At 44.7% G+C, this 25,846-nt stretch overlaps 1 protein-coding gene across 1 annotated transcript in view; it reads left to right on the forward strand.

Moving 5' to 3' along the window:
- CFAP20DC (CFAP20 domain containing) overlaps positions 1-25,846 on the forward strand; it is a 277,854-nt gene that overhangs the window by 22,064 nt on the left and 229,944 nt on the right. The window contains exons 4-5 of the mRNA XM_061622079.1: positions 13,275-13,368; positions 22,014-22,086. Coding sequence (XP_061478063.1) covers positions 13,275-13,368; positions 22,014-22,086 — 167 coding nt within the window. The remainder of the gene's footprint in view (positions 1-13,274; positions 13,369-22,013; positions 22,087-25,846) is intronic.

Consider the following 25,846-nt stretch of genomic DNA (forward strand, 5'->3'; position numbering starts at 1 on the left):
CCCCCCCACCTCTGTGCGTGTGTTGGTATAGCATTGCTGGGCGCTCAGAATGGCGGATCAACACTCAGATGCACATTCAGCGGCGGCTAAGAGACCCTGCAAGTCCTCGCATCGTAAGTCTGCAAATCAAAAACTGCCCAGGCTGCACTCCAAGGCCGTGGCTAAAACTAAACACCTGTCTCACCACAGTGCCACCAAAAACACACGTTACATTTCTGTGCCACATTCTTAAGCTGCTAACCAAGAGCACTTGACAGCACTCTTTCACTCTCCAGCTGGGTCATCTGAGGATGACTTCGAGGGTTTTCCTGACCAGCCTGGGGTCTGCCACTCACAATCTAGCCTGCCGCTCCAGCCCAGTGAGCCCACTGTTGCTGTTCCTCCACAAGCACAACTGCCTGCTGGTCCGCTATCAGGGCAGCTACCTGCCTCTGTACCAGGACTGCAGTTGTCTCCTGAATTCCTGATGCAGTTGAAAGATATGCTAAGCCTCTTCTCAGATCAGTCAAGAGTCCAGACGGCTCCATTGACTCAGCACAGCGAACAGCACCCTTCCTGTGCCCCAGCCACATGTGGCTGTTCTGATGTGGTACCGCTCCCCTTGCCCAACCCATTTGACGTTGCTAGAGGCAGGATTGGAGATGACATCCCTGGGTTGGAGGACCCAGATTATTCTCTTCAAGCCGAAGGGGATGAGTGGAGTGACGAGGCATACTTTGAGGAGGACACCTCATATCGCCCATTTGATGCGGCCGACTTTCTTCTACTATCTCGCAGAGCTTTGGGCACATTGGGCCTTGAAACTACACTGCCCGAATCTACCACTCTCCCCATGAAAGGGGCTAAAGTCCTTAAGTCTCCAAAATCATTGGATCATTACCTTCCTGTGCCGGACCCCATTGGCAAACTGGCCAAGGAAGAGCTGGATCATCCTCTGCAGGCATGCCGCTTTTCCATTATGGCCAAAAGGCTCTATGCACTGGACCCGGACTTTATGAATCGCTTGCTTGTTCCAGGCATCGACGAGCCAGTCTCCAGTTTAGTTTCGCACTCGCTCCTTCCAAAGCAAGGGGAATCACAACTAAAGGACCCCTTTGAACGCCGCATGGACTACGCCTTGTGTAAAAACCACAAGGCTACTGCCTTTACTATTCAGGCGTCTGCTTCAGCTTCCATATTTTCAAGAGCGGCTATGATGTGGCTAGACGAACTCTTGGATGATCCTGAACCAGACCCTGTCAAGCTCCGCAAGGGCCTGGTAAAATTACACAAGACAGCAGCCTTCGTAGCCAACACCACACTGGATGCCACCCAGCTGGGCGCGCGAGCTCTAGCCTCACAGGTGGTAGCTCGGCGTACCCTTTGGCTCAGGCACTGGGACGCTGATTCTACGGCCAATGGCAACTTGTCTAGAGCACCCTTTTCTGGGTCTTTACTCTTCGGAGACGAAGCCCTCAAGGCGGTCTTGGTAGACCCTAAAGACAGCCGAAGGCCAGTATTGGCCACTTCTAAGAGAGAGGATTGTAGGGCTTTCAGACATTTCACCCCATATCGCTCCTTTCAGCCCTTTCGAGGAGCGCGGCCTGCAGGGTGAGGCCACGACTTTTGATCTTCTGGTTTCCGCTCCTCCAGGGGATCCTGGAACAGGCAACGTTTCCAAGCCAGAGCACAGAACAGGAGAAGTCAAGGGGCCTCAACTTCAACTTATGGCAGGGGAGTTTGTCAGCGAAGACAATACTGACGCTTTCCCTGTGGGGGGCAGATTGCTAATGTTTGCAAGTCACTGGTTATGTCTGACATGGGTTGCTTGGGTCAGAGATCTATTCCTCCATGGTTACGAACTGGAATTTTGGCTGATCCCTCCAGACAGGTTCATTCCATCCACTCTACCCAGAGTTCAAGACAGGTGCTGGATCATGCGGGAAGCCATAACCCCATCTTCTCGACATAGCTGCAATAGAACCTGTACCACCGGAGGAGAGAGCACAAGGGGTTTACTCCCTCCTATTTGCAGTTCCCAAGCGAGATCAGTCATGGAGGGCGGTACTAGATCTCAAATTTGTCAACCATTTCATGAAATACCGATGGTTCAAGATGGAGTCCCTGGCGTCAATTGTAGAGACGCTACACGAAGGGGATTTTCTGGCTTCCATAGATCTCAAAGAAGCTTACCTTCATGTGCCCATCTGTCCAACCCACAGACGTTTCCTGCGATTTGCCTTCGGCCCCCATCACTTCCAATATTGAGCAATGCCTTTCGGTCTCTCGTCGGCCCCGCGAGTATTCACCAAAGTGCTGCTAACCCTGGTGGCTTATCTCCGCCTCCAGGGAGTCCACATTTATCCTTACTTGGATGATCTGTTAATTCGAGCGAGTTCCAGAGATTTGGCCCTCTTTCATGTTCACTCTGCTCTTACGGCTCTATGCACCCATGGTTGGCTGGTCAACTATGACAAAAGTCAACTACTACCAACTCAGATTACAACATTTGGGTGCAATTCTAGACACCACGCAGGCCATTGGTCTTTTTGTCACCAGATCGAATTTCGGCCATCACAGAGATGGCTCTACACCTCGCGTGTCGTTCGAGGGTGGACTTAATGCTTCTGGCAAGGGCTCTGGGAATGTTTGTCTCGACCATTCACATCGTGCCATGGGCTCGGCACCACACTTGACCCTTACAGTGGGCCTTACTCCCTTTACAACAGGACATTGCCACGTCCAACCACCGTACGGTCCACCTGCACCCATCTCTGCGGACCTCTTTCCATTGGTGGGCTACGGCCAAAAATCTCAGACTGGGAACCCTGTTCCGAGAACCAGACAGGACCATACTCACCACAGATGCCAGTCTGTCCGGATGGGGGTGTCAGCTCTACACTGCATCAGCAGTGTCAGGGGGGGCTGGAAATTCCTGGGTCTTTGGCAGGGAAGGAAAGTCCTTAGCCAGCAGTCGGGTTGTAAATCTGCCAGGCCTATCCGAAGTGTACTTGCCGAGTCAGAAGTCCAGAAGCGAGGTCAGTGGAGGTCCGGGATCAATTGCCAAGGAGGTCAGTCAAAGAGATGCTGCAGGGAAACTAGGTCTACACAAAGCCACGCCTGACGTTGCAGTCAGCAACAAGCTGCAGCCAAGGTGTGCCTTATAAAGAGCAGGATGGACAGCAGGTGTGAGCCCTCAGCGTTTGGGCCTTAAGGAGACAGGCCTGCCTCTCTTCTGCCTGACCTTCTGCTGTCTACGTTCTGCAGGTGAGGGGGGAGTATCCTGTTCACTGTCTGTGTCTGGCTGCAGGGCCTCTGCTGTCCCTGGGGTGCTCTGCAGCTGAGGGGCAGAAGGAGCTGGATTCTCAGGAGGCTCCTCCGTGTCTCCTGCTGCTCCTGGGTCTGCTGCTGAGTCGTCCTCATCTGAGGAGTCCTCTGACGGGGCCATGACAGGGGGGCCCATTGCAATTCCTAGTATGTTCAGGGAGTGTGGTCCAACACGGAAGCAAGTCACAATATCAACTGGCTGGAACTAACAGCGGTCCATCTGGCTCTTCGGCATTTTCAACCCTGGTTACTTCTGGACCACGTATTGATTCGCACGGACAATACTTGTGTGAAATCACATCTGAACAGACAAGGGGGCACCAGGTCACGGTGCCTCCAGGCGGAAGCGTCTCAACTCTTCCAATGGGCCGAAATACATCTACTTTCACTGAGAGCAGAACATCTCCGAGGTGTTTTAAACGTTGCGGCCGACTGGCTCAGTAGACAACAAGTGATCCCGGGAGAATGGAAGCTACACCCCATGGTGTTCAGCCTTCTCCAACGACGGTTCGGCAGCCTCTCGGTAGATCTGTTTGCATCTAGTCACAATTACCAGCTACCTCGCTACTTCTCCAGGTATCTGGACAACGACGCGGAATCGACGGATGCACTGTTGACTCAGTGGCCAGCAGGCCTCCTATATGCTTTTCCCCCGATACCGCTATTGGGCAGGACCATCAGGAAGCTGCGACGTGAAAGGGCCCATCTGATCCTGATACCACCGTACTGGCCTCGTTGGCCGTGGTTCTCCGACCTGCTCTCCCTTTCAGTGACGGAGTCTTGGAGGTTGCCACTCAGACCAGATCTTCTATCTCAGGGCCCGATTTCGCATCTGGATCCCGAATGGCTCAATCTGACAGCATGGCATTTGAACGCGGACATTTGATTCATTCGGGACTGTCTAAGGAAGTTGTGGACACAATTCTTGCGTCTCGAAAGCAGTCGACCTCTTGGGTCTACCAGAGCACCTGGTCTACCTTCACTAGTTGGTGTGACTCTCAAAACGTTCTACCATCTCAGGCCAAGGTTCAACATCTACTGCAATTTTTACATAGAGGCCTGAAGATGGGACAGAAACCTAACACCTTACGCTGCCACGCCACCACCATTTCCTCTATTCTCTCCGTCACGTCTCCTACTATTCCTATGGGTTCACACCCACTGGTCAAACGTTTTTTGAAGGGGGCCGTCCTACTGTCGCCAGCAGTTTGTCATCGCTTTCCTTCGTGGAGTTTATCGAAGGTCCTGCAAGCCCTGCAGCGCCCTCCTTTTGAGCCCCTTCGATCTGTGCCTTTACGTCTTTTGGCCTTCAAAGTCCTGTTCCTCATGGTGATCACCTCGGCGAGAAGAATCTCAGAGTTGGGGGCACTGTCCTCGGCCCGCCATCTCTGTATTTTCCATAAGGACTCAGTGGTACTACGTCTAGATCCTTCCTTCCGTCCCAAGGTCATTTCGGCGTTCCACTGTAACCAAGACATTGTTTTGCCTTCGTTCTGTCCGGATCCTGTTCATCCGCTCAAGAAGGCCTGGCACTCACTAGATGTCCGGAGGGCCCTCAAGACCTACCTGTCTCGCACCCAGGATATACAGTCAATGGATTCCTTATTTGTATCCTTTCACCCGCGTACTCTGGGGCAAAAGGTGTCTAGCTCTACGTTATCTTGTTGGTTGCGTGCCTGTATTGCATTAGCCTATGAGTCCCTTCAGCTGCCAGTGCCTCGTAACATAACGGCACATTCCACTAGGTCAGCTGCCACTACGGCTGCCTTCGCAACCAATGCTCCTCTAGCAGAGATTTGCAGAGCGGCTGTATGGTATACCCCAAATTCTTTCATAAGACATTATAAGATAGACCGTTACACTTCTGCTGATGCCTCATTCGGGAGGCGTGTTTTACAACAGGTTATTTCTGCTAAGTAGCCAAGAGGCGGTCCCTCCCTATTAGGGGCTGCTTTAGTACATCCCACGTGATGTCGGACTACCTAAGGAAAATGTACCATTGGTATCACCTGAAGGGTGATTTTCTTAGGTAGTCCGACATCACGGCCCTCCCTTTTTGGAGGATTTGGGTTTTTTTGCTACCTTGCCACTTATTACTCTTCAGTGTTATAATATTTAAACTTTTTTACCAAGTCAAGACCAATTTGGACCTGTTTAATATGCTTGCGATCTTTGGGTCATGTTTTGGGACACTGTTTCCTTGCTGTTAGGCCCGTTGGCCTTTTCTGTCTTTTCAGATATGTCTCTTACTTCGGTCTCGTCACAAATGAACTGGAGTGGGAGGGGCTCGATGCCCCAGGTCTTGACTTCGATCCATTCTTGCCTTTGGACGCTAGATGGCGCTATATCCCACGTGATGTCGGACTACCTAAGAAAATCACCCTTCAGGTGATACCAATGGTACATTTTCTTCCTTTCTGTGAACCTGAAGACATCTTAGATAGATAAGCATTTATATTTCTGTTTCTCCTGAAAGGCTAAACATGAAACAGTTCCATAATTTCCCCCCTTGTTTTAAGAACAAATGCTTTTTTAAAAAAATCATCAGATTGTGGCTGGGTTTTTGTTTATTATGTATTTTTTTCAAGAATTTTAAATCCACTGTTCAGCCGAATTAAAGACTCCCAGAGTGGCTTGCAAATACCAGTAACAGGTTGCGTCTAGTGGTGACCCTCACGTGGAGGCTTCTGTCAGCAGAATGGGAAGGGGACATTTAGCCAATTTTCCCACGCCACCTTCTGCATTTTTTCAAAGGAGCTTCCAGGTCTCTGGAGCTTATTTTGCAGGCATGTGGGAGGTTACAGAGGGGGAATCAGCAAAAAAAAAAAAAGACTCCTCCATTCTGTTGAAGGAATCCTCCACTGAATGAAAGAGTCTTCAGTCAACGAGAGGTAGAGATTGGATACAACCCAATGAGACAAGCCTTAGGCTTCCAATCTACACAACACAGCATGAAACAAAAAATGGTTCAGAGACAGAAAGAATAATATAGGTGCTTGTTCTTAGTTATAGAGTTCTTGTTACGACCAGCTGGAATGTAAAGGCCCTAAGCTTCACGAGGCAGGCCCAATGGCCTACCATTTTAGTATTAAAACAGATGTTTCATTAGCAAGATCTTTCAGTCCCGTGATTGGGATTTTCCTTTTCTAAAAAAAAAACAGCAGCTGCAAAGGCCCTAATCTAGATCACAGTGTGGGGAGAGGGTTTCTTAAATACTTTTCCCTATGCAGTTTTATTGTTGAAAATTTCCTTCAGCTCCTATTTGCCTCAGGCAGTATCTTTGATAGGGGAGTTATCAAGTGCACAGGGGAAAAGGATTAAAAAATCCTAGTGCTGCTGTCCTGATCTGGATTGGGGAGGGGGGCACTGTGACTGCTCTTTGTTTACGAAAATAAGAGGAAAATCACAGCGGTGAAATTCAAAGATGTGGCTAAAGTCACAGCTAGTTGAACCCCTAAAGATTACTTTGTCCTGCCTCCTCTCTCCTACAAATACTAATATCCTTTCAGTGGGCTCATAGTTCACTCAAACATTTTGAACCATCTCTCCTTTCAGCATGATAACTGCATACTAATGGGATAGGTTATTGTGTATATGTAAGGACATAATTACAGCCTGCTGGATCAGGCCAATGGCCCATCTTGTCCAGCATCCTAGTCTTACAGTGACCAATCAAATTCCTGTAGGAAGCCCACAATCAGAACCTGAGTGCAACAGCGCTCCCCCTCCCCCACAGTTTCCAGCGACTGGTATACAGAAGCTTACTGCCTCCAACAGTGGAAGCAGAACATAGCCATCATGGTTCATAGCCATTGATCGTCTCTTCCTCCATGAATTTGTTTCCTCTTTTAAAGTCATCCAAATTGGTGGCCATCACTGCCTATTGCGGGAGCAAATTCCATAGTTTAACTATATGCTATGTGAAGAAATACTTTCTTTTGTCTGCCCTGAATCTTCCAACATTCAGTTTCTTTGGATGTCCATGAGTTCTGTTGTTACAAGAAAGGGAGAAAAGCTTTTCTGCACCCATTTTCTCCATGCCATATATAATTTTATGCACTTCTATCATGTCACCTCTTCCTGTCCTTTTCTCTATACCAATGGCTCCCAACCTTTATGAGTATGGGACCCCCTTTGTAAGCTCCAAAAATTTCATGACCCCTCCCCCATGCTAATTATAATTTTAGTCTCTGTTTATTGAAAAAAATGATGCATGGCAAAATCATATCTCCAAATATCTCTTTCTATTAAAAGCTCCCTGCAGACAGTGAGGTATTGGTTTCTTTTCTTAATGCGAAGATCCAATCAAATTGATATCCCCCTCCCCCCATACACACACAGTCTGAAGATGTACAGTCCTGTCTCCCAACACCAGTGGGTTACAGTGTTGGACTAAGAACCAGGTTCAAATCCCCATCCAGCCATGAAGCCCACTGGGTGACCTTGGACTAAACACAGTCTCTCAGCCTGACCTATCTCACAGGGTTGGTGTAAGGTTAAAATGGAAAGGGGAGGAACCATGTGCACCACCAACTTGGAGGAAAGGTGGGATATAAATGCAATAATAATTAAATAAATAAATACATTTCTGCTGCAGTACCAGGATCCCAGCCTCAGCCAGCCTGCTGAGCTCTTTTTTCTTTTTGAATAATAATCAAAGAGGCAGCAGTGTGTTAGTGATGGGGATGCTAGATTGTGCACTGCAGACAACAAGGTGCACCGATTGAGGAGGGGGGTTAGTGCTTTTAGGCCTTGGGATGTTCATCAGAACTGATGACTTGGTTAGGGTTAGCGTGCACTTAAGGAATGAGAGTGGTGCAGAACACAGATCAGCTCACACAAACACACCTGCCCCTCCTGCAAGCATCTGCAGACATCCATGCATTTGGGCATGTGGGACGGGGGAAGACCTCAAGTGCCGCAGCATCTTGGAGAGAAAGATTGGGAGAGGCGGAGTGTAGGTGGAAGAAGGGGGATGCCGGCACACACACTTAGCCTCAGAGATGGAGGACGAGCAAATCCCGAGTTTCCTCACTGCTCCTTAGCTCCACCTGGGCTGAAGGCGAGATCTGGATGGCCTCGCAAATAAGAATAATTTTTAAAAGGAGGTGGCAGCGAAGCAGGAGCCAAGAAAGGCAGACATGTCAGCTGCCAGGAATGAAAGGGGAAAGCAGTCTTTCCTTGCAGCCTTGCTTCTTTTTGCCTCACAAAAAGCCCTCTCCTCTTGTTCTGAGCAAGGGTGTCAGCAGTACAATGGAGTCCCCTCTTCTTCCTGGTAGCTCCGCCCTCAGCCTTGTTCGGCATCTGCCACATGTTTTATAGGCAGACACCTGCCTTTGGAGTACCTGAAAGACACTCTGCTGCTTCAGCAAAAGTCCTCCCCTCTTGTTGAGAGCAAGGGAGAGGTGTCGTCTGCAGTGGCAGTGGGGAGCAGACAGCATCCAGGGAGGGAAGACTTTAAATATATATATATATATTGCTGTTTACGCCTTCTGATTACTTTGCGCACGCCTCCGGAGATCACAGCCCCCAGATTGGGAGCCACTGCTCTAAACTAAAAAGCTGCAAATGCTGCAACCTTTCCTCATAGGGGAGTTGCTCCATCTTCCTGATCATTTTGGTTGCCCTTTTCTGAACCTTTTTCCAGCTCTACAATACCCTTTTTGAGGTGAAATGACCATGCATAATACTATATACCTCTATCATGTCTCCAGTTAAAAATGTAATTGTTATTATTGAGTTTATTTCTAACTCATAGCATAGACTTTTCCTGGGATAGAGAAAGTGATGAGAAAAGGCTCACCTACTTAACTTCTGCATGTTGGGTTGCTATAAAAGCCTGAGGAGCAGGAAACTTAATGGAATAAGTAACCTGAATGTTGGTGAAATTTTAGTGTAATTCCACCATACATGGATCAGTTGTACATTTTCAGAGTTTTACAGTGCTGACTGGTGGAAGCAGTGCACGTTCCCTCTTTTTTAATATAATTTTTATTGATTTTCAAATTAAACATCTTCCATTACCAATACAACCGTTGGAAATAGAGAGGCATAAATAAAATATAACAAGTAACTAACCCTTTCCCCCTCAACGTATCCCACCCCACCCTTGCCCGTCCTGGCACTTTCTAGATTCTAAATTGTACAAACATTTTGTCTCCATATCTATTATTTGTGGATGTTAAAAGTTCTCAAACAACACTTTTACAGGACATACTGAGCAAGACAACAACCAAATGTCTATGGTAAATTAATTTTTTTAAACAACTCCAAGTTATAACAACTTTTAGGCTTTCCAAATGTGAGGATAATATGAGGCTGACTTTTTCCTGTGTTCATTTTGGTTGATGTATGCTACAAATGGGTGCCATGTATCTAAAAATGTCCTGTAGTGAGAATGTGGTTGAGTGAGGCCTTTCTGGACCCGAGTCTTTGAGGAAATACAACACATCACTGCCAAGGTTCCAGAGAGGACTCCACAACTCGCAGTTCTGAATCTTTTTGTAGGAGTCAGTAAAGATCTCAAAAATAAATCAACCATAGGCTATTTACTAATGGCCGCTAGGAATACAATTGCAACTTATTGGAAGGATCTAAGTGGAGCCACCTTGGAGCATTGGTATCAAAAGGTCTGGTACAGGCATACCCCGCTTTAACATTCGCAATGGGACCGGAGAGTATACTTAAAGTGAAAATAAATGTTAAGTGAAGCAATTGTCTTCACTTGTAGTACACGCAATCACCACTAGATGGCAGCGGCGTCATGCCAAAAAAGTGTACGTTATTGCGAAGCTCGCGAACGTTAAGCGGGGTATGGAGGGTAGGGAGAATGCAGATCTTCTTTTCTCCTGCTCATCAGATTGATCTGATGAACAGGGGAAGGGGTGATGTGGGAAAAACCTGTTTGTGTGTGTCTGCTGTGTGTGTATGTGGTGAAATACAGTGAGCGTGGGGTGGGCAGAGTTTCATATTGGCCATGCCTACTGTTAGCATGTGGTCCTCAGGGGGTTGTTCAATAGCAAATGTGACCCTTGTGCCAAAAAGGTTACCCACCCCTGCTCAAGGAGTTGCCATCCAGTTCTGCTGCCTTCTACTCATGATAGCCTTGATGGTGAGGGAGAGAGACTCTGCTGCTACCGGGGGAGGCTGTTTCCACCTGCCTTGCCGCACCCTCCAGCATTCAAACGCAGCTTCTTTTGGAGGACTTTCTGGTTTGGGGTTAGGCTTGGGGGTTAGTTCTTGAATATTCTTGTTGTGATTTTAAATTAATTGTTGTTAGGGGGTGGGTCTCTGGTGTGGTTGTGGGATTTTAGGGTGTTCTGGGTGGTTTTAAGGGTGGGTTCTGGGTGGTTTTAAGGGTGGATGGCCTGCCTGAGTTGCGGACTCCAGCTTCAGGGGCATGTGTAAATCAGGGGGGAGCAGAGCTTGGAAAAGTTACTTTTTTGAACTACAACTCCCATCAGCCCCAGCCAGCATGGCCACTGGATTGGGCTGATGGGAGTTGTAGTTCAAAAAAGTAACTTTTCCAAGCTCTGGGGGGGAGTAATGGGGGGAGGGTGGGAGGCCAAGATATAACGAGGCTGGGAGGCAGATGCTGGTGGGGTGCTAGTGGCAGGCCACGTCAGGTAAGAGGAGCTAGGGAGAGATATGTAATATCTGTTCCTTGTTCCGGGCCTGCCCAAGACCAAAAGATAGCTGAGGGATGCAGGACTCCATGTTCTAACCTTCGGTTGCTGTTGTGCAATGCCAGGTCCGTTGCCCAAAAAACATCTCTAATCCATGACATGATATTGGATGAGGGCGCGAACCTGGCATGCATTACGGAAACCTGGCTGGATGAGGCCGAGGCTCCCATCCTTGAGGCCATGTGTCCAGCTGGGTTCCTATATGCGCAGCAGCCGAGGGTTGGAAGTCGGGGAGGGGGAGTGGCGGTCATCTATCGGGGGTCCCTGGTTCTCACCAGACCTCCTTTTCATGAGACCAAGGTTGCTGATTGCATGTACTGGAGGTTGGGCCCAAAGGGCAGCTTAGGGATTCTGCTCGTGTACCGCCCACCCCACTGCACAACGGACTCCCTGGCTGAGGTGCTGGAGGTGGTCTCGGGTGTGCGGGTGCAATCCCCAAAGTTGCTGGTGCTGGGGGATTTCAGCGTACATGCTGAGGCCATCCTCACAGGGGCACCTCGGGATTTCATGGAAGCCATGACTTCCTGGGAGCTGCACCTTATTCCGAAAGGGCCCACCCATGAAGCTGGTCATGCACTTGACCTTGTATTTGTCTCGGGAGAGGAGGGGAGTGATCTGAAAATGGGGGCTACATCTCTTACCCCCTTGTCATGGTCAGACCACTACTTGGTGAGAGCAGACCTTTCGATGCCACACACCCTCCGTGGGGGTAAAGGACCCATTAGGATGGTCCGCCCCAGGCGCCTGATGGATCCTGATAGATTCCTGAATGCGCTTGGGGACTTTATGGAGCCTGCAGATGGGCACTCGGTCGAGACCCTGGTGGAGGAGTGGAATAAGGCGATCACTGGGGCATTAGACCGGGTGGCTCCGAAACGCCCTCTCCCCCTGAATAGAGCTCAGACGGCACCATGGTATACTCCACGGTTGCGAACTCTGAGGCGGGAGGTGAGACGGCTAGAGCACCGGTGGCAGAAATCTTGCTCAGATGACGATCAGACACGGGTTAGAGCAGCTGCAGCAGCCTACCATGTGGCGATAAGGGCAGCAAAAAAGGATTTTTATGCTGCCTCTATTGCGTCTGCAGAGTGCTGTCCCAGGAAGCTGTTCCAAGTGGTCCGAAGCCTGGTCGGTCCAGTTGCTTCGGAACCTGTGGAGCATTCTAAGATCTCCTGTGATGAGTTTGCAAAGCACTTTGCGGATAGTCTCAAGAGTGCGATTCCGCACGCCATGAATACAGTGAGCGAGCCAGAGTCAGCCAGTGGTTCTCCAGTGGTGCGGGATCGGTTCCAGCTTCTTCCTTCTGATGAAGTGGACAAGGTGCTTTCAACCTTAAGGCCAACCACCTGCTTACTCAACCCTTGCCCGTCGTGGCTCATTATGAGCTGCAAGAACAGATTGGGCAAGGGGATCAAGGCGGTGGTAAATGCATCCTTGGAAGAGGTCATTCTTGACTCCCAGCTGTCCATGGAAGCTCAAGTTTCGGCTGTGAGCCGGGCAGCGCTGTATCAACTCCATCTGATACGGAGGCTACGCCCCTACCTTCCCAATCATCTGCTTCCATCGGTGGTACATGCCCTGGTCTCCTCTCGCCTAGACTACTGTAATGCGCTCTACGTGGGGCTACCCTTGAAAACGGTCCAGAAGCTGCAACTGGTACAGAACGCGGCGGCGCGCCTGATTAAAGGCAGCCGCCAGCGAGATCATATCACTCCAGTGCTAAAAGGGCTGCACTGGTTACCAGTTGGTTACCGGGCCCAATTCAAGATGTTGGTTTTGACCTTTAAAACCCTATACGGTTTCGGCCCAGTCTATCTAAAGGAGGGCCTCCAGCATCATCAGCTATGCCGCCCAACAAGATCAGCCTCAAAAGACCTTCTCTCCATCCCATCAGTCAAAACAGCCAAACTGGTGAGGACTAGAGAGAGGGCTTTTTCCATTGTGGCCTCCACCCTGTGGAACTTCCTCCCAAATGATCTCCGGTATGCCCCTTCTATGATGAGTTTCCGCCGGGCCTTGAAGACCTGGCTCTTCAGGCAGGCTTTTGGGGTGGGTTAGGTTTTATTATTATTGTTGAGATTTTTAATGTTTTAATGTATTTGTATATTTTTATTTTGTATGTTGCCCAGAGTGGCTGGACAGCCAGCCAGATGGGCGACTAATAAATTCTATAAATAAATAAATAATAAATAAATGGCTGATAAAAATCTTGGTGTTCGTAGTAAATTGGTAGGTTTTATCAAGGAAGCCCTGAGAATGATACGTTTTTTGTTGGTTTGCTAGGAGTTCGATAAGCAAGTGAAGGGCTTTGTCTTTGTTCTGGAAGGAAGCAGTCAAACAAACAAGATGCAGCTTCCTAAAGAAACAAGGCAAACTCGTAAGTACAAATGTATTTGTTTTATATATTAATATGTATTATGTTATAAAATATGATTAGGCTTTGATTCTTAAACAAGTACTGAGCTACAAATACAAAATTTGGCCAATTGTATCTTAACCTAGGTTTCTCCAACATTAGAGGAAAACCTGTATCTCATTTTCAGCAAGAGCCACTTAGAATTGCACTTGCTCTGATATTTGAACTCTTTCTTCCTTGGCCTCCTGCTGTTTTAAGTCAGCATGGTATGGAGACTAGAGTGTGATGTTTAGATTAGGGAGAGCTGAATTCAAATCTTCACTTGGTTATTAAGCAGGCTGGTTTACTTTCAGCATAACACAAATCACAAGGTAGTTAAAAGGATAAAATGGTAGTGGGGAGATCATGCACCCCACTCTGAACTTCTTGGAGAAAAGGCAAGATAAAATTGTAATAAATACATAGATCAGGCATATGTGTATCATGTGGCTCTGAAAATAGAAAGCCCCTTCTTAGCAAAGCCAAATGCTTTCCTTTACAAAGTGTTCCATTCAAAGGAACAAAATGTTTTCCTTCCCTATTGCCAAGTTTACCAGAGTGGCAGGCCAGATGTGACCTGGTAAATCACATAGACCCTCTAAAGATGACAAATACTTACTTATGCATTGATAAGTGTCTTTCAATTGTTTCTGTGCATCTTGTATAATTTCAATTATTATATTGTAGCTTGATTTATATTAAAGGCTTGGCATGTATCTGCCTTTACTGAGGACCTTCCCTGGCTATCAGTTTATGGCACAACAAATACACAGAAAAAAACCCACAATTGCACTAGGCCTCTTCCCTCAAGGGAAATACTTGTGTTTCTTGGATATCACCATTTCCCACTGTGAGGAAATAAACTGCTTTCTTTCCCCAGCATTTTATTTTATGCATTTATTTACTTGTATATTTTTTCTATCCTTACTCCAAGGTGCCCAGAACCAAATTTTTGGTTCTTCTGCACCATTTCATCCTCACTGCAAACCTGTGAGGTAGGTTAGGCTGAGAGATAATGAGTGTCAGGGCAATCTGAGGATTTTAACTTGGATCTCCGTTTCTCAGTGTAAGGTCACAGTAGACTGGCTTCAACAAAGTCAAGGTATAGAATTTGTTTCAGAAACTGGTGTCAAATCTTGGTTTGTCAGTCTTCTGTATATTGCAGTGGCTGGCGTTGTGTCTTTTTTTTTTTTACCAGAACATAGAATGTCTGAGTAAGAACAGACTGACTTTCCTTTGCTCTTAAATCCATCACATGTGAAGCAAGTGAATGCATCAGGCATGCACACAGCAGGGGTTTGGAAGCAAGGTGAGGGGAGTATGTCTTGCAAGTGGACTTGAGCTCTTAAAAACTATGCACGTACAACTGCTGCAAAATCATGGGCTAAGATGTGCCCGAAATAAAAGAAAGTAAATTTTGACCATTAAGAGTGTATTTGTTTGTTTAATGTAGAGTAGTAAGTATTCTGTGAATAGCAGTATACTTATTTCTGCGGGTCATATCACTGCTTATTACTGTGCTACAAAATGTTTTCTGTGATAATCACAATTACGATTGGGGCTGTAGCAATGAGTTACAGCATAACTTCAGAAGGAAATAGTCTTCAATAAACATGTCATTTTTCTGTATTTAGCATGTTCATTTTAAAAATTGTTATGCAGCATGCGTTTACAATTTCTAGTGCTCCTCTTTGCTCAGATTGTGTGTGTATATGTTTTCCAAAGATCTAGAAAATGAGCCATTAAAATATATACAATGATTTAAAAATGGCTATATTTTGGAAACAAAGGAATTATAATTTGAGGGATATATAAAATGCAGCCAAATGCTGCTGCTTTTTCCCTCAGGCAAAAAGGATTTACCCGTATTTCTTTCATAATGACATTATCAGTCAGCCTTTAGGCACTGCACAGTGTTTAGCCTATATTGACTGTTTATTTGTTTACTTTTTAGAAGTAAATTTCAGAGGTGGTTTTTATTTCTTTTGGCAACAGACTTTACAAAAGCCTTTGCATGTCAAAAATGGGTACAAAATTCTTCCCTATATATGGAAATAATAGGCAGCTTTTTAGCACTGATGAAAAGTATTCTGAACTGGCTGTGGTGAAGTTACCACATGCATATTTCATTTTTATGTAATTAAGTTGACTAGCATAAGTTTTCCATGAATCTGTTAGATACCTGACAATTGGTATCCTGAACTGGGGAGCTAACCCCTAAATTGAAGTATATGGCAAAGCCTCCTGATGCGTTATGCACACAATATGATGTGGTTAGGGTTTTGGACCAGTGAGATAACTTACTAGTTAACCAGGTTTATATACATGAGGGTAGTCTCTGTAGAGAGAACAGCAGTGAATGAGCCTTAGTAGATCATAAGTTGAACATGAGCCAGCTGTGTGATATGACTGCTGATAAAGCTGATACAATCTTAGGCTGCATTAACAGAAGCGTAGGGTTATATCCAGCTAAGTCATACTCTGAGCAGATCCATTGAAATCATTGGCCTTAAGTTAGTCGTGACTACTTCAACTATGGCTTAGACACATCCCATAGAGTCTAGATCACAGGAAGTAATAGTTCTGCAGGACTAGAACTTTTGGGTAAAAATGGCAGGGAAGCAGATTTTGGCTAAACATTCAGAGAAGCTTCTTAACAGTGAGAGCATTCAACAGTGAACAGACTGCCTCGGGAGGTAGTGGGCTGTCCTTCATTGAAGGTATTTAAGCAGAGGCTGAATGGCCATCTGTCAAGGGCTGCTGTAGTTTCATCCTGCATTGTAGATTCTCCACTGAGCAGGGAGGTGGACTAGGTGACCTCCGAGTTCACTTCCAACTGTGTAATTTTAGTGTTTGTTTTTTTGTAAAAAATGAGATGGCAGTACTCATGTCTTGATAAAAGTGTTGTGGGTGCTAGTACAAAATTGCTTCTATGGGCAGCAAAAAAAAGGTGCCGGTATGAGTACAATCACGAAAAAAGCACTGTATAATTCTATGACCATTCTATTAGTCACCAGTGTTGGAGATGTAGTCATGTTTCAACAGAAATATCTGATATCAAATACAATAGAAAAACTAAGAATTGCTTGATATTTAGTTTCTGGTTACTAAGTCTTTTAAATAAACTAACTTTTTATTTCAAATCTAAATCCAGAAATACAAGAATTAAATTCTGTGAGTTTTTCTCTCTCCAAAGCTTAACCTCGGGTTTCTGGATTTATAATTTAAGGTATAAAGAGGGGTGGACATCAACAGAAATTCTCAGGATTTTAATGAGATGTGTTTGGGAGTGTTTTAGGTGTTCTCTGCTACCTTCCTATTTTAAAATAATACACTGAGTTTAAACCCTAGCAAGACAGAGGCCCCGTGGGTGATTTTCCCCTTGTCTGGGAAATAGGTCACCAACCTCTTCTGGATAGGGATGCATTCCCTCTGAAGAGCAGGCACATAGTCTGGGGGTGTTCCTGGACCCATCTTTGTCACTTGAGGTACAGATGGTCTTAGTGGCTAGGAGTGCCTTGCTTGGTAAGTCAGCTATATGGCTGTTCCTGGAACAAGATACTTTGATCATTGTGGTCGTGGCATTGGTAATCTTAAAACTGGAATACTGCAATGCACTCTGTGTGGGGCTTCCCTTAGCCTTAATCCAGAAGCTGTGGCTGGTGACAGAAGGCAGTAGCTAGGTTGTTGACAACAGTATCCCATCAACACCATATGACACCTCTGTTGCACAGGCTGCCAGTATCCTACCAGGTAAAGTTAAAGGTTTTGTTCTAAGCATTATTATTATTATTATTTATTAAATTTATATACCGCCCGACTAGCGATAGCTCTCTGGGCGGTGAACATAAAATAGTATAAAAATACAATGAATAACAAAATAATATTAAAATACAATCAACAATACAATAAACATTATTAAAATTAGATCAATGTAACTTAAAATGCTTCAGAGAATAGGAAGGTTTTGACCTGGCGCCGGAAGGAAAGCAGAGTCGGCGCCAGGCGTACTTCCTCAGGGAGACTGTTCCATAGTTCGGGGGCCACCACTGAGAAGGCCCTAGATCTTGTCATCACCCTCCGGGCCTCCCTGTGAGTTGGAACCCGGAGGAGGGCCTTCGTAGCAGAACGTAGTGCACGGGCCGGTTCATATCGGAAGAGGCGTTCCGCAAGGTATCGTGGTCCCGCACTGTATAAGGCTTTATAGGTTAATACCAACACTTTGAATCTAGCCCGGAAACATATTGGCAACCAGTGCAAGCTGGCCAGAACAGGTGTTATATGCTCGGACCGCTTGGTCCTTGTCAGCAATCTGGCTGCTGCATTTTGCACTAGTTGTAGCTTCTGAACTGTCTTCAAAGGTAGCCCTACGTAAAGCGCATTACAGTAATCCAAACGTGAGGTTACCAGAGCATGTACCACTGATGTAAGGTCCTCTTTACTCAAATAGGGACGTAGCTGGGCTACCAACCGAAGTTGGTAAAACGCATTCCTAACCACCGAGGCTACTTGAGCCTCAAGTGAGAGGGAAGAGTCTAAAAAGACTCCCAGACTACGAACCCGGTCCTTTAGGGGGAGTGTAACCCCGTCCAGGACAGGGTATATATCCACCATCCGATCAGAGAACCCGTCCACCAACAGCATCTCAGTCTTGTCTGGATTGAGCTTCAGTTTGTTAACTCTCATCCAGTCCATTGTCGAGGCCAGGCAACGGTTCAGCAAATCGACAGCCTCACCTGAAGAAGATGAAAAGGAGAAGTAGAGCTGCGTGTCATCAGCATACTGATGACAACGCACTCCAAAACTCCTGATGACCTCTCCCAACGGCTTCATGTAGATATTAAAAAGCAGGGGGGACAAAACTGACCCCTGCGGGACCCCATATTGGAGAGCCCGCGGTGTCGAGCAATGTTCCCCAAGCACTACCTTCTGGAGACGACCCGCCAAGTAGGAGCGGAACCACTGCCAAGCAGTACCTCCAACTCCCAACTCCGCGAGCCTCTCCAGAAGGATACCATGGTCGATGGTATCAAAAGCCGCTGAGAGATCAAGGAGAATCAACAGAGTTACACTCCCTCTGTCTCTTTCCCGACATAGGTCATCGTACAGGGCGACCAAGGCTGTCTCAGTGCCAAAACCGGGCCTAAAACCAGATTGAAATGGATCTAGATAATCAGTTTCATCCAATAGCGCCTGGAGCTGGCCAGCAACCACCCGTTCCAAGACCTTGCCCAGGAATGGAACATTCGCCACTGGCCTGTAGCTGTTAAAATTGTCTGGGTCCAAGGAAGGCTTTTTCAGGAGTGGTCTCACCACTGCCTCTTTCAGACAGCCCGGGACCACTCCCTCTCGTAAAGAGGCATTTATCACTTCCTTGGCCCAGCTACCTGTTCCATTCCTGCTAGTTTTTATCAGCCAGGAGGGGCAAGGATCCAGTACCGAAGTGGTTGCACGTACCTGTCCAAGCACCTTGTCCACGTCCTCGAGTTGAACCAACTGAAGCTCATCCAACAAAACAGGACAAGACTGTGCTCCGGACACCTCACTAGGATCTACTGCTATAACTTGAGAGTCTAGGTCCCGGCGGATACATGAGATCTTATTCTGGAAGTGATCGGCAAACTGATTACAGCGGGCCTCCGATGATTCCACCCTGTCCGGAGGATTTGAATGGAGAAGCCCCCGGACAACTCGAAAGAGCTCCGCTGGGCGGCAAAGAGATGATTTAATAGTGGCAGCAAAATGATGTTTTTTAAAGCCCTAAACAACTTGGGACCACGTCACCATATATATCCCTGTCCAGCAACTTTGTCCATCAGATAGGGCACTGCCAAGAGTACTTTGTGGCCCAGAAGTGTATTTAGTTTGTGCTTAGTGTTACATCTGCAGCCTCAGTTACCAGCTGACAGGTGGATACCATCCTATCACCATGAAGTTTAGGAGCCTACTGTAAAGTTACTGCTTCAAAGTAAGTTGGATATCATTTATAATATATCTTGCATTTGGATGTATAGTTTTCAGCCATGTGATCGGTTACCATGTGATGTTTTTGGTTAAAGGGAACATTCCAATATTTCTTGGGCAGTATTTTTTAATTACAAATGAACTTTCCAAGCATTGGCAACATGAGAAATGAGGCATTTTAAAGTATGTTACTGCATTAATGCTTATAGATTCAATTAATTTTAAATTTCTGCTATAAAATTTTCAGATCTCTAAATATTTAATGCATCTTTAATGAGAAATGGAATTTTGAATTGTTTGTTGGCAGGGTTACAACAAAGTGCTTAGGCTTAATTTGAGAACTCTTAATTAATAAGACTGTTGCAATCTCTGTGTTACAAACAGCTTAAATTTGAATTGCCATTTCCCTTGATTTTCCAGTTTATTTATTTATTGAATTTATTAGTCGCCCATCTGGCTGGCTGTCCAGCCACTTTGGGCGACGTACAAAATAGGCATACAATACCTAGACATTAAAAATCTAAAAAAAATGAAGATAAAATCTAGCCCACCCCAAAAGCCTGCCTGAAGAGCCAGGTCTTCAAGGCCCGGCGGAAACTCATCATAGAAGGGGCATGGCAGAGATCATTTGGGAGGGATTTCCACAGGGTGGGGGCCACAACTGAAAAAGCCCTCTCTCTAGTCTTCACCAGTCTGGCTGTTTTGACTGGTGGGATGAAGAGAAGGTCTTTTGAGGCTGATCTTGTTGGGCGGCATAGCTGATGATGCTGGAGGTGCTCCTTTAGATAGACTGGATCCAGATAATCCGCTTCCTCCAATTGCGCTTGCAACTGCTTCGCCACCACCCGCTCAACCGCCTTGCCCAAGAATGGCTGCATAGACAAGACTCTATAACTATTTTACAAACGCTATAACATTAAGAAGTGATGCTTGGGGCTTTTTTCTTAATTCTCCCATCATTTTATCCTCATGTGTCATGTATTTTTATACTGTAAGCCTGAGGACAGGGATCATCTTTTGTATGCTCCGCTTGCAACCATTTTGGGTAAAGAGGAGGCTATAAATATTTTAAATAAAAAAAGAAATGTGCCCGCTCATCCAAAAAGGTTGGAGATCCCTGAGATAGTTCTTTTCTTGAAGCTGATTTGATGGCCATTTCTCTTTGATACCTATTCCTTTGCTTACTAATCTTGTGCTTGAATTTTAAATCATTCTCCTCAAATTCTACTGGTTGCCGGCATTTTAAAATTCTGCAGGAACAGCTACCGTTTGCTGAGTTGTGAGAAGTCAGCAAGATCAGTGCACACTAAAATGATAAGAGTCTAAGATCTTATTCCACAAAACCTTGGGGTTTATAAGTATATTTGAAGAATAGGTCTTTTGGATGGCTGCTGCTTTCTGTAGATATCTGAAGGCACATGTTATGCTCAGGATGAAATGCTTTGGTGAGGATCTTTGGGAGGTGCCTGAGACAGACACCATGTCAGTCAGGAATTATTAACCTGTTGTATTTAATGTAAATGTACTGCCTTCAAGTTGATTCCGACTTATGGCGACCCTATGAATAGGGCTTTAATGAGGCTGAGGCATTGATTGGCCCAAGGTCACCCAGTGAGCTTCATAGCTATGTGGGGATTTGAACCCTGGTCTCCCAGGTCATAGTCCAACACCTTACCCACTACACCACACTGGCTCTCAACCTGTTGTATAGTTGGGGTCCAAAGCATTGTTTATACCAAGAAAATGTGGCAGTGGGCAAGGGAGCAGGCAGAGTATGAGATCGAGGACATACACAAGTACTGGAAGACTATAATGATGGAGGCTCAAGACTGACAGGATATAGTAGGAGTAGCAATGCAACAGGAAATTTCTACTTGCTCAAAAATAGTGACCCCAAGCAGTTGTAAAAAGGTGGTGAATCAGTTACATCAAGGGTCAGCAATCAGCTGATCTTAAGACAGTTGGAAGGATAGTTTTTGAGATGGGGTGAGTTACCTGTTTTTTCAGTTGATCATACTAGGATAGTAGTGGCACATGCCCCTTCATGGTGATACAACTCCAGGAACCCCCACCAATGCCCTTTAAGAATCTTCTGTGGCCATTATTCCTCAAAAACATTTTAGCTTTTCTGGCTTGAAAATGGATTTTGAGAAATTTTGCTCTGTGCTTTGCAATTTAAGCTGCCATTTCAATTTTAGACATCCAGGTTAGAACAAACCCTCAGATCCCCAGAGCTGTCCTAATCTGAATTATGTTGCGTGATGAATTGCTTAAGTGGTTCAAATGAAGTTTAAATTTGTCATCTATGAGAGTAATTATCATGCACTTTTGCAAGAACGTGTCTGTGAATCTTTCGATTAATTTTTATGTGCCCTTGTAGAATACTGCATGTTTGTGTGCTCTGTCAACATAATGAAAAACTGTAAATAAAGTAATTAGGTTCTCTCTCTTTTTATAGGAGTTCCACCTAAGCCACCAATTGGTTGTTTAGAAAATTATCCTTTTTTATTACAGTTTGATTTGGTTTCCTTCTGTTGTTTTTCCTTCTTTTCTTATGTTACATAAACCTTGGGAAATGCTTCCAGTTCCTATTGTTCTCTGAAATGCTAAATATTTGTTTATGTACAGTGTATACTTTATGTAATTTTTTTCTCTCTTTCTAGTTGGACTGATCCAGCAATTTCTGGTACTTCAGATTTATGTACCATTGGGACAAGACTTCTCTACTGAATTGCTGTAAGATAATACTGAACTGCCTATCATGTTTCATGCACTGCAGACACTCGATCAATTGAACCAGTCAACTGCTATTAATTGCAAGTGGCAGCTTTTGCATTAAAGAACAGCGACTAATCAAGTTGACATGGAGTAATTAAGCTAATTTGATCACTACTTCTCAGACTCTTTTGTGGTTTATTTCCCTGAGCACTGGAAAACAAATTCTCTCTAATGTAATATATGTATATTTTTTAATTGTGAAAATATATGAACATGTCTAAAACTTCATTATATTGGAAGAAAGAATACCATGATCAGTTCCTGATAGTAGACACTAAATAGTTTTATCACTTTAAAAGAAAGAAAAAAATGTTTTACCTTTGGCTTGTAATTATTCTTGTGGTTTAAAAGTCCTTGGTTTTGTTCAGTTCATTTTATGTTTACAGGTATACCTGGAAATTCCAGTGCCTTAGATTAGTTGAATATGATCAGCCTAGAAACCTAGTACCCGGCATATGCTGGGGGGTAAAGAAAGGCCAGGGAAGGAACTGGCAATCCCACCCCATATATACGGTCTGCCTAGTAAACGTCGCAAGAGGTCACCCTAAGAGTCGGAAACGACTCGCGCTATAAGTGCGGGGACACCTTTACCTTTAGAAACCTAGGACAAAAATGAACTCGTTTCCCAGCTGCTATCAGATAAATTTTAAAGAGTCCATTCTGCTACAATACTTAACATACTGAATGATGGGAGTTATTCCTCTCCACCTCTCCAAATCCCAGTAAGCATTTAGAAAACATTTCAATTAACTCTCCTTATGTCTGGCATCAGACACTTGCCCATTCATAAAGGATTTTGAAAGAGTATTGTTCTCAGTGAATAGTCAAGGTCTGATTCATAGATGTTAAAATCCTCCACACATCTGTGGCCATTGTTAATCACATCATTTCTGGACCTTATATATTTACATATGGCAGTCAGGTTAGAAGTGGATGCATAGAATAGAGCCAGAGTGAGCCACAATGAGCCAAGATGACAATTTTGTGCTGTGTGTGTCATTTTTGGTTGAAGGCTACTTGTAGTTCTGTGAACATTGCACTTTCTGCTGCCAGAGAAGAGCTTCTGATAAGAAGTCAGTACAGAGCTGTCAAATAGCAGAAAAAAATGTTGAAGGGAAACAGTAATACAAATATGTTTTTGAAACTGTCAAAGGTGCCAGTGGAAAATCACTCATGCAAGGGTCTCAGGTACTCATTTTGTTCCCCTCCCAGACAGCTTATGATAATTGATGGTCTGCATATTTGAGTGCCCCACTCTCAATTATTAAAATTCATGTTATATTATTGGATAATTCCAACCCCCTGATCTAGTTTTGCTGGTTGGTATTAAAGATGTATTCAAATGTTGGTGAGTTAGCTGCTCTTGTTGCGTGGGGTAGGATTGCCTGTCTGGTGTTAAGTACTACTGATAAATTGCTTTAAAGAAGTTAAAAGATAAAGATTTTGAAATCCATGGCCTAGTTGCAGTTAGTGGCAGTTTCCCTCTGTAATCTAGTCTTGATGTTGCATATTCCTATTCTGTATTAGCAGTGTGCTTTCACCACATTATTGCTTCTTTTTTAAACTGTTAATCTGACAGATTCTAGATAATGTGCATATCTTCCTAAACATATAACACCATGCTTGGTTTTACTTCAGAAAGGTCTGCTTTCTGGGCTTCTGTTCAAACTGTTGATCTGTCTTTTATTCAAAGTGTCTGCTTAGTGTTGTGCCTACTTGGGTCTCTAGAACCAAAGTTGCTTCGATTGCTGTCTGGGAAATGAGAAGAATTTGTTCCTAGCTGGTCATTCTCTCTTGGGCTCTCGCTACTGAGGGAGGACCAGATGCTAATTCCATCTGTTGTGTCCAGTAGGAAAGGAAGTTGTTAGTGATCCCCTGGAAGACTTAAAATAAGCATTGTAGCTGTTCTTGAAAATCCCCTGTTGGTTTCTTAATTAAGTGCTTGGTTAAAATGCATATTGTGTTGTGGGGTCTAAAATGTTTTAAATATTACCATGAACAAGTGGTGCATTGTCCTTCTAGCAATAGTCTTCAGAACAAATTAGACTTTTTAAAGTTATGTAAAGATCAAGGATCTCTAGTTAAAGCTTACTTTCATGGTATATCTTCTTAATTTTTTTATTCGTGTAGTTTCAGTACATATAAGACAGGTTCCAGCCTTTCCCATATATAGGAGCAGAGAGTTTTAATGTTGAATTATTTTGTCTTTAGAAAAATATGTTAACTATAGAACTAATATTACAACTAATATTTAACATCAATTTCCCCACCCTCATCATCTTTTCAGATATTTCTGCAGTATTTTACCAGTCTTATGTTAAATACAGAGGGACTGATACTTTTTGGCTTTCTGTTGATGTGCCATCTCCATTGTAATGTTGCAATAAATGGTAGCTGGTATATTTCTGGACAGGTCTTTTATATAAATGTTGTCAATCATTCTGCCGCATTTGAGAATGTGCATTCGCTTTGACAGGAAATACTATGATTTGATTTATTTAGTTGTATTAATTTTTCCATCTCTTCCCTTTGTTTTGTTGCTTTCACCCTGTCTTCTTACCAAATTCAAAATGTGGTTTCAGCTATTTATGATATTGGAATGCCTGAGACAGCTCCTTTGAGGCTTTGTCTTTTTTGAAGAATCCTTCTACTCCACCTTGTCCTAGGCCTGTAGCTGGGGGGGGGGAGAGGGGGGCACCATCCCTCCTAGAAGTGTGCTTCGTACACCCCCCCCGGATTGTTTTGGAAATTGCCTTTTTAATTTGTCACATGACAAAGACAGCCGCCATTTAAAGAATGACAGCTTGTTTTAAGAACAGGAGCAATTTAAGAATAAGACCCTCTTAAAAATTCAGGGAATAAGGCAGGGTGAATGCACAACAGAAGCCTCACATGGAAGATCCCCCAAAAGTCTGCTCACTCAAGATGTTCCCTGACTGAGGGTGGATTTTTCATGATCACAATCACCCTATAATTACTTAAGTGATCTGGAGAAAACCAGCCTGTATAGATATGATACCTGAAGAGTTAAATATTAGAACTTTGTATTATGGACTAGAGTTGGACTCCACCTCTTGGACTTTCCTTTGCTGTGCTTTTCGTTTTCAGTTGTGTTCTCTATCCAGCCAGCAATAAAGAAGCATGTTTGTTTACCTGTGGTAAAAAGTAGGATTGGGTGGTTATTGCTAAAGGGTGAAATACATTGATAACGTAAAGTGATCTGGAAACAAATGGCTAGCCTTTTACTCTTTTTAAAGCACTCACCACACAATCATAGTGGCTATTTTTTCTTTTCTTTTTTTCTTGAGTACTTGATGGCAAAGGATGAAAACAACCTTAGTAAAATAGAAATCTTCCTGTGTACACTATGGTTAGCTGGCTGGTTGGCTGGCTGGCCACTTAGGCTGTCACTCAGGACTAATTTCTGATTTTCCCAATATGTGCAGCTCAGGGTGAAGCCTTTTCAGGTTACTGTACAGATAAAAAACCAGAAACCAGTAAAAGAAACCTCCGCTGCTTTCCACAATTAGTTTCCAATTACTTAGTTAGTCCTTTATATAATTCCACATCTAGTTTTCAGTTGCTTAGTCCTTTCTATAGCAGCCACGTAAAAAGTTTTCCCATGATTGTCCAATAGGAAGGAAAATCTAAAGGTCAGGAACAAGACTAGAAGGAGGGGCTCTCAATTAGGAGTTAATGAACACACCCTAAAGTATTT

The sequence above is a fragment of the Rhineura floridana genome, chromosome 3 (genome assembly GCF_030035675.1).
Source record: "Rhineura floridana isolate rRhiFlo1 chromosome 3, rRhiFlo1.hap2, whole genome shotgun sequence".
Lineage (NCBI taxonomy): Eukaryota > Metazoa > Chordata > Lepidosauria > Squamata > Rhineuridae > Rhineura > Rhineura floridana.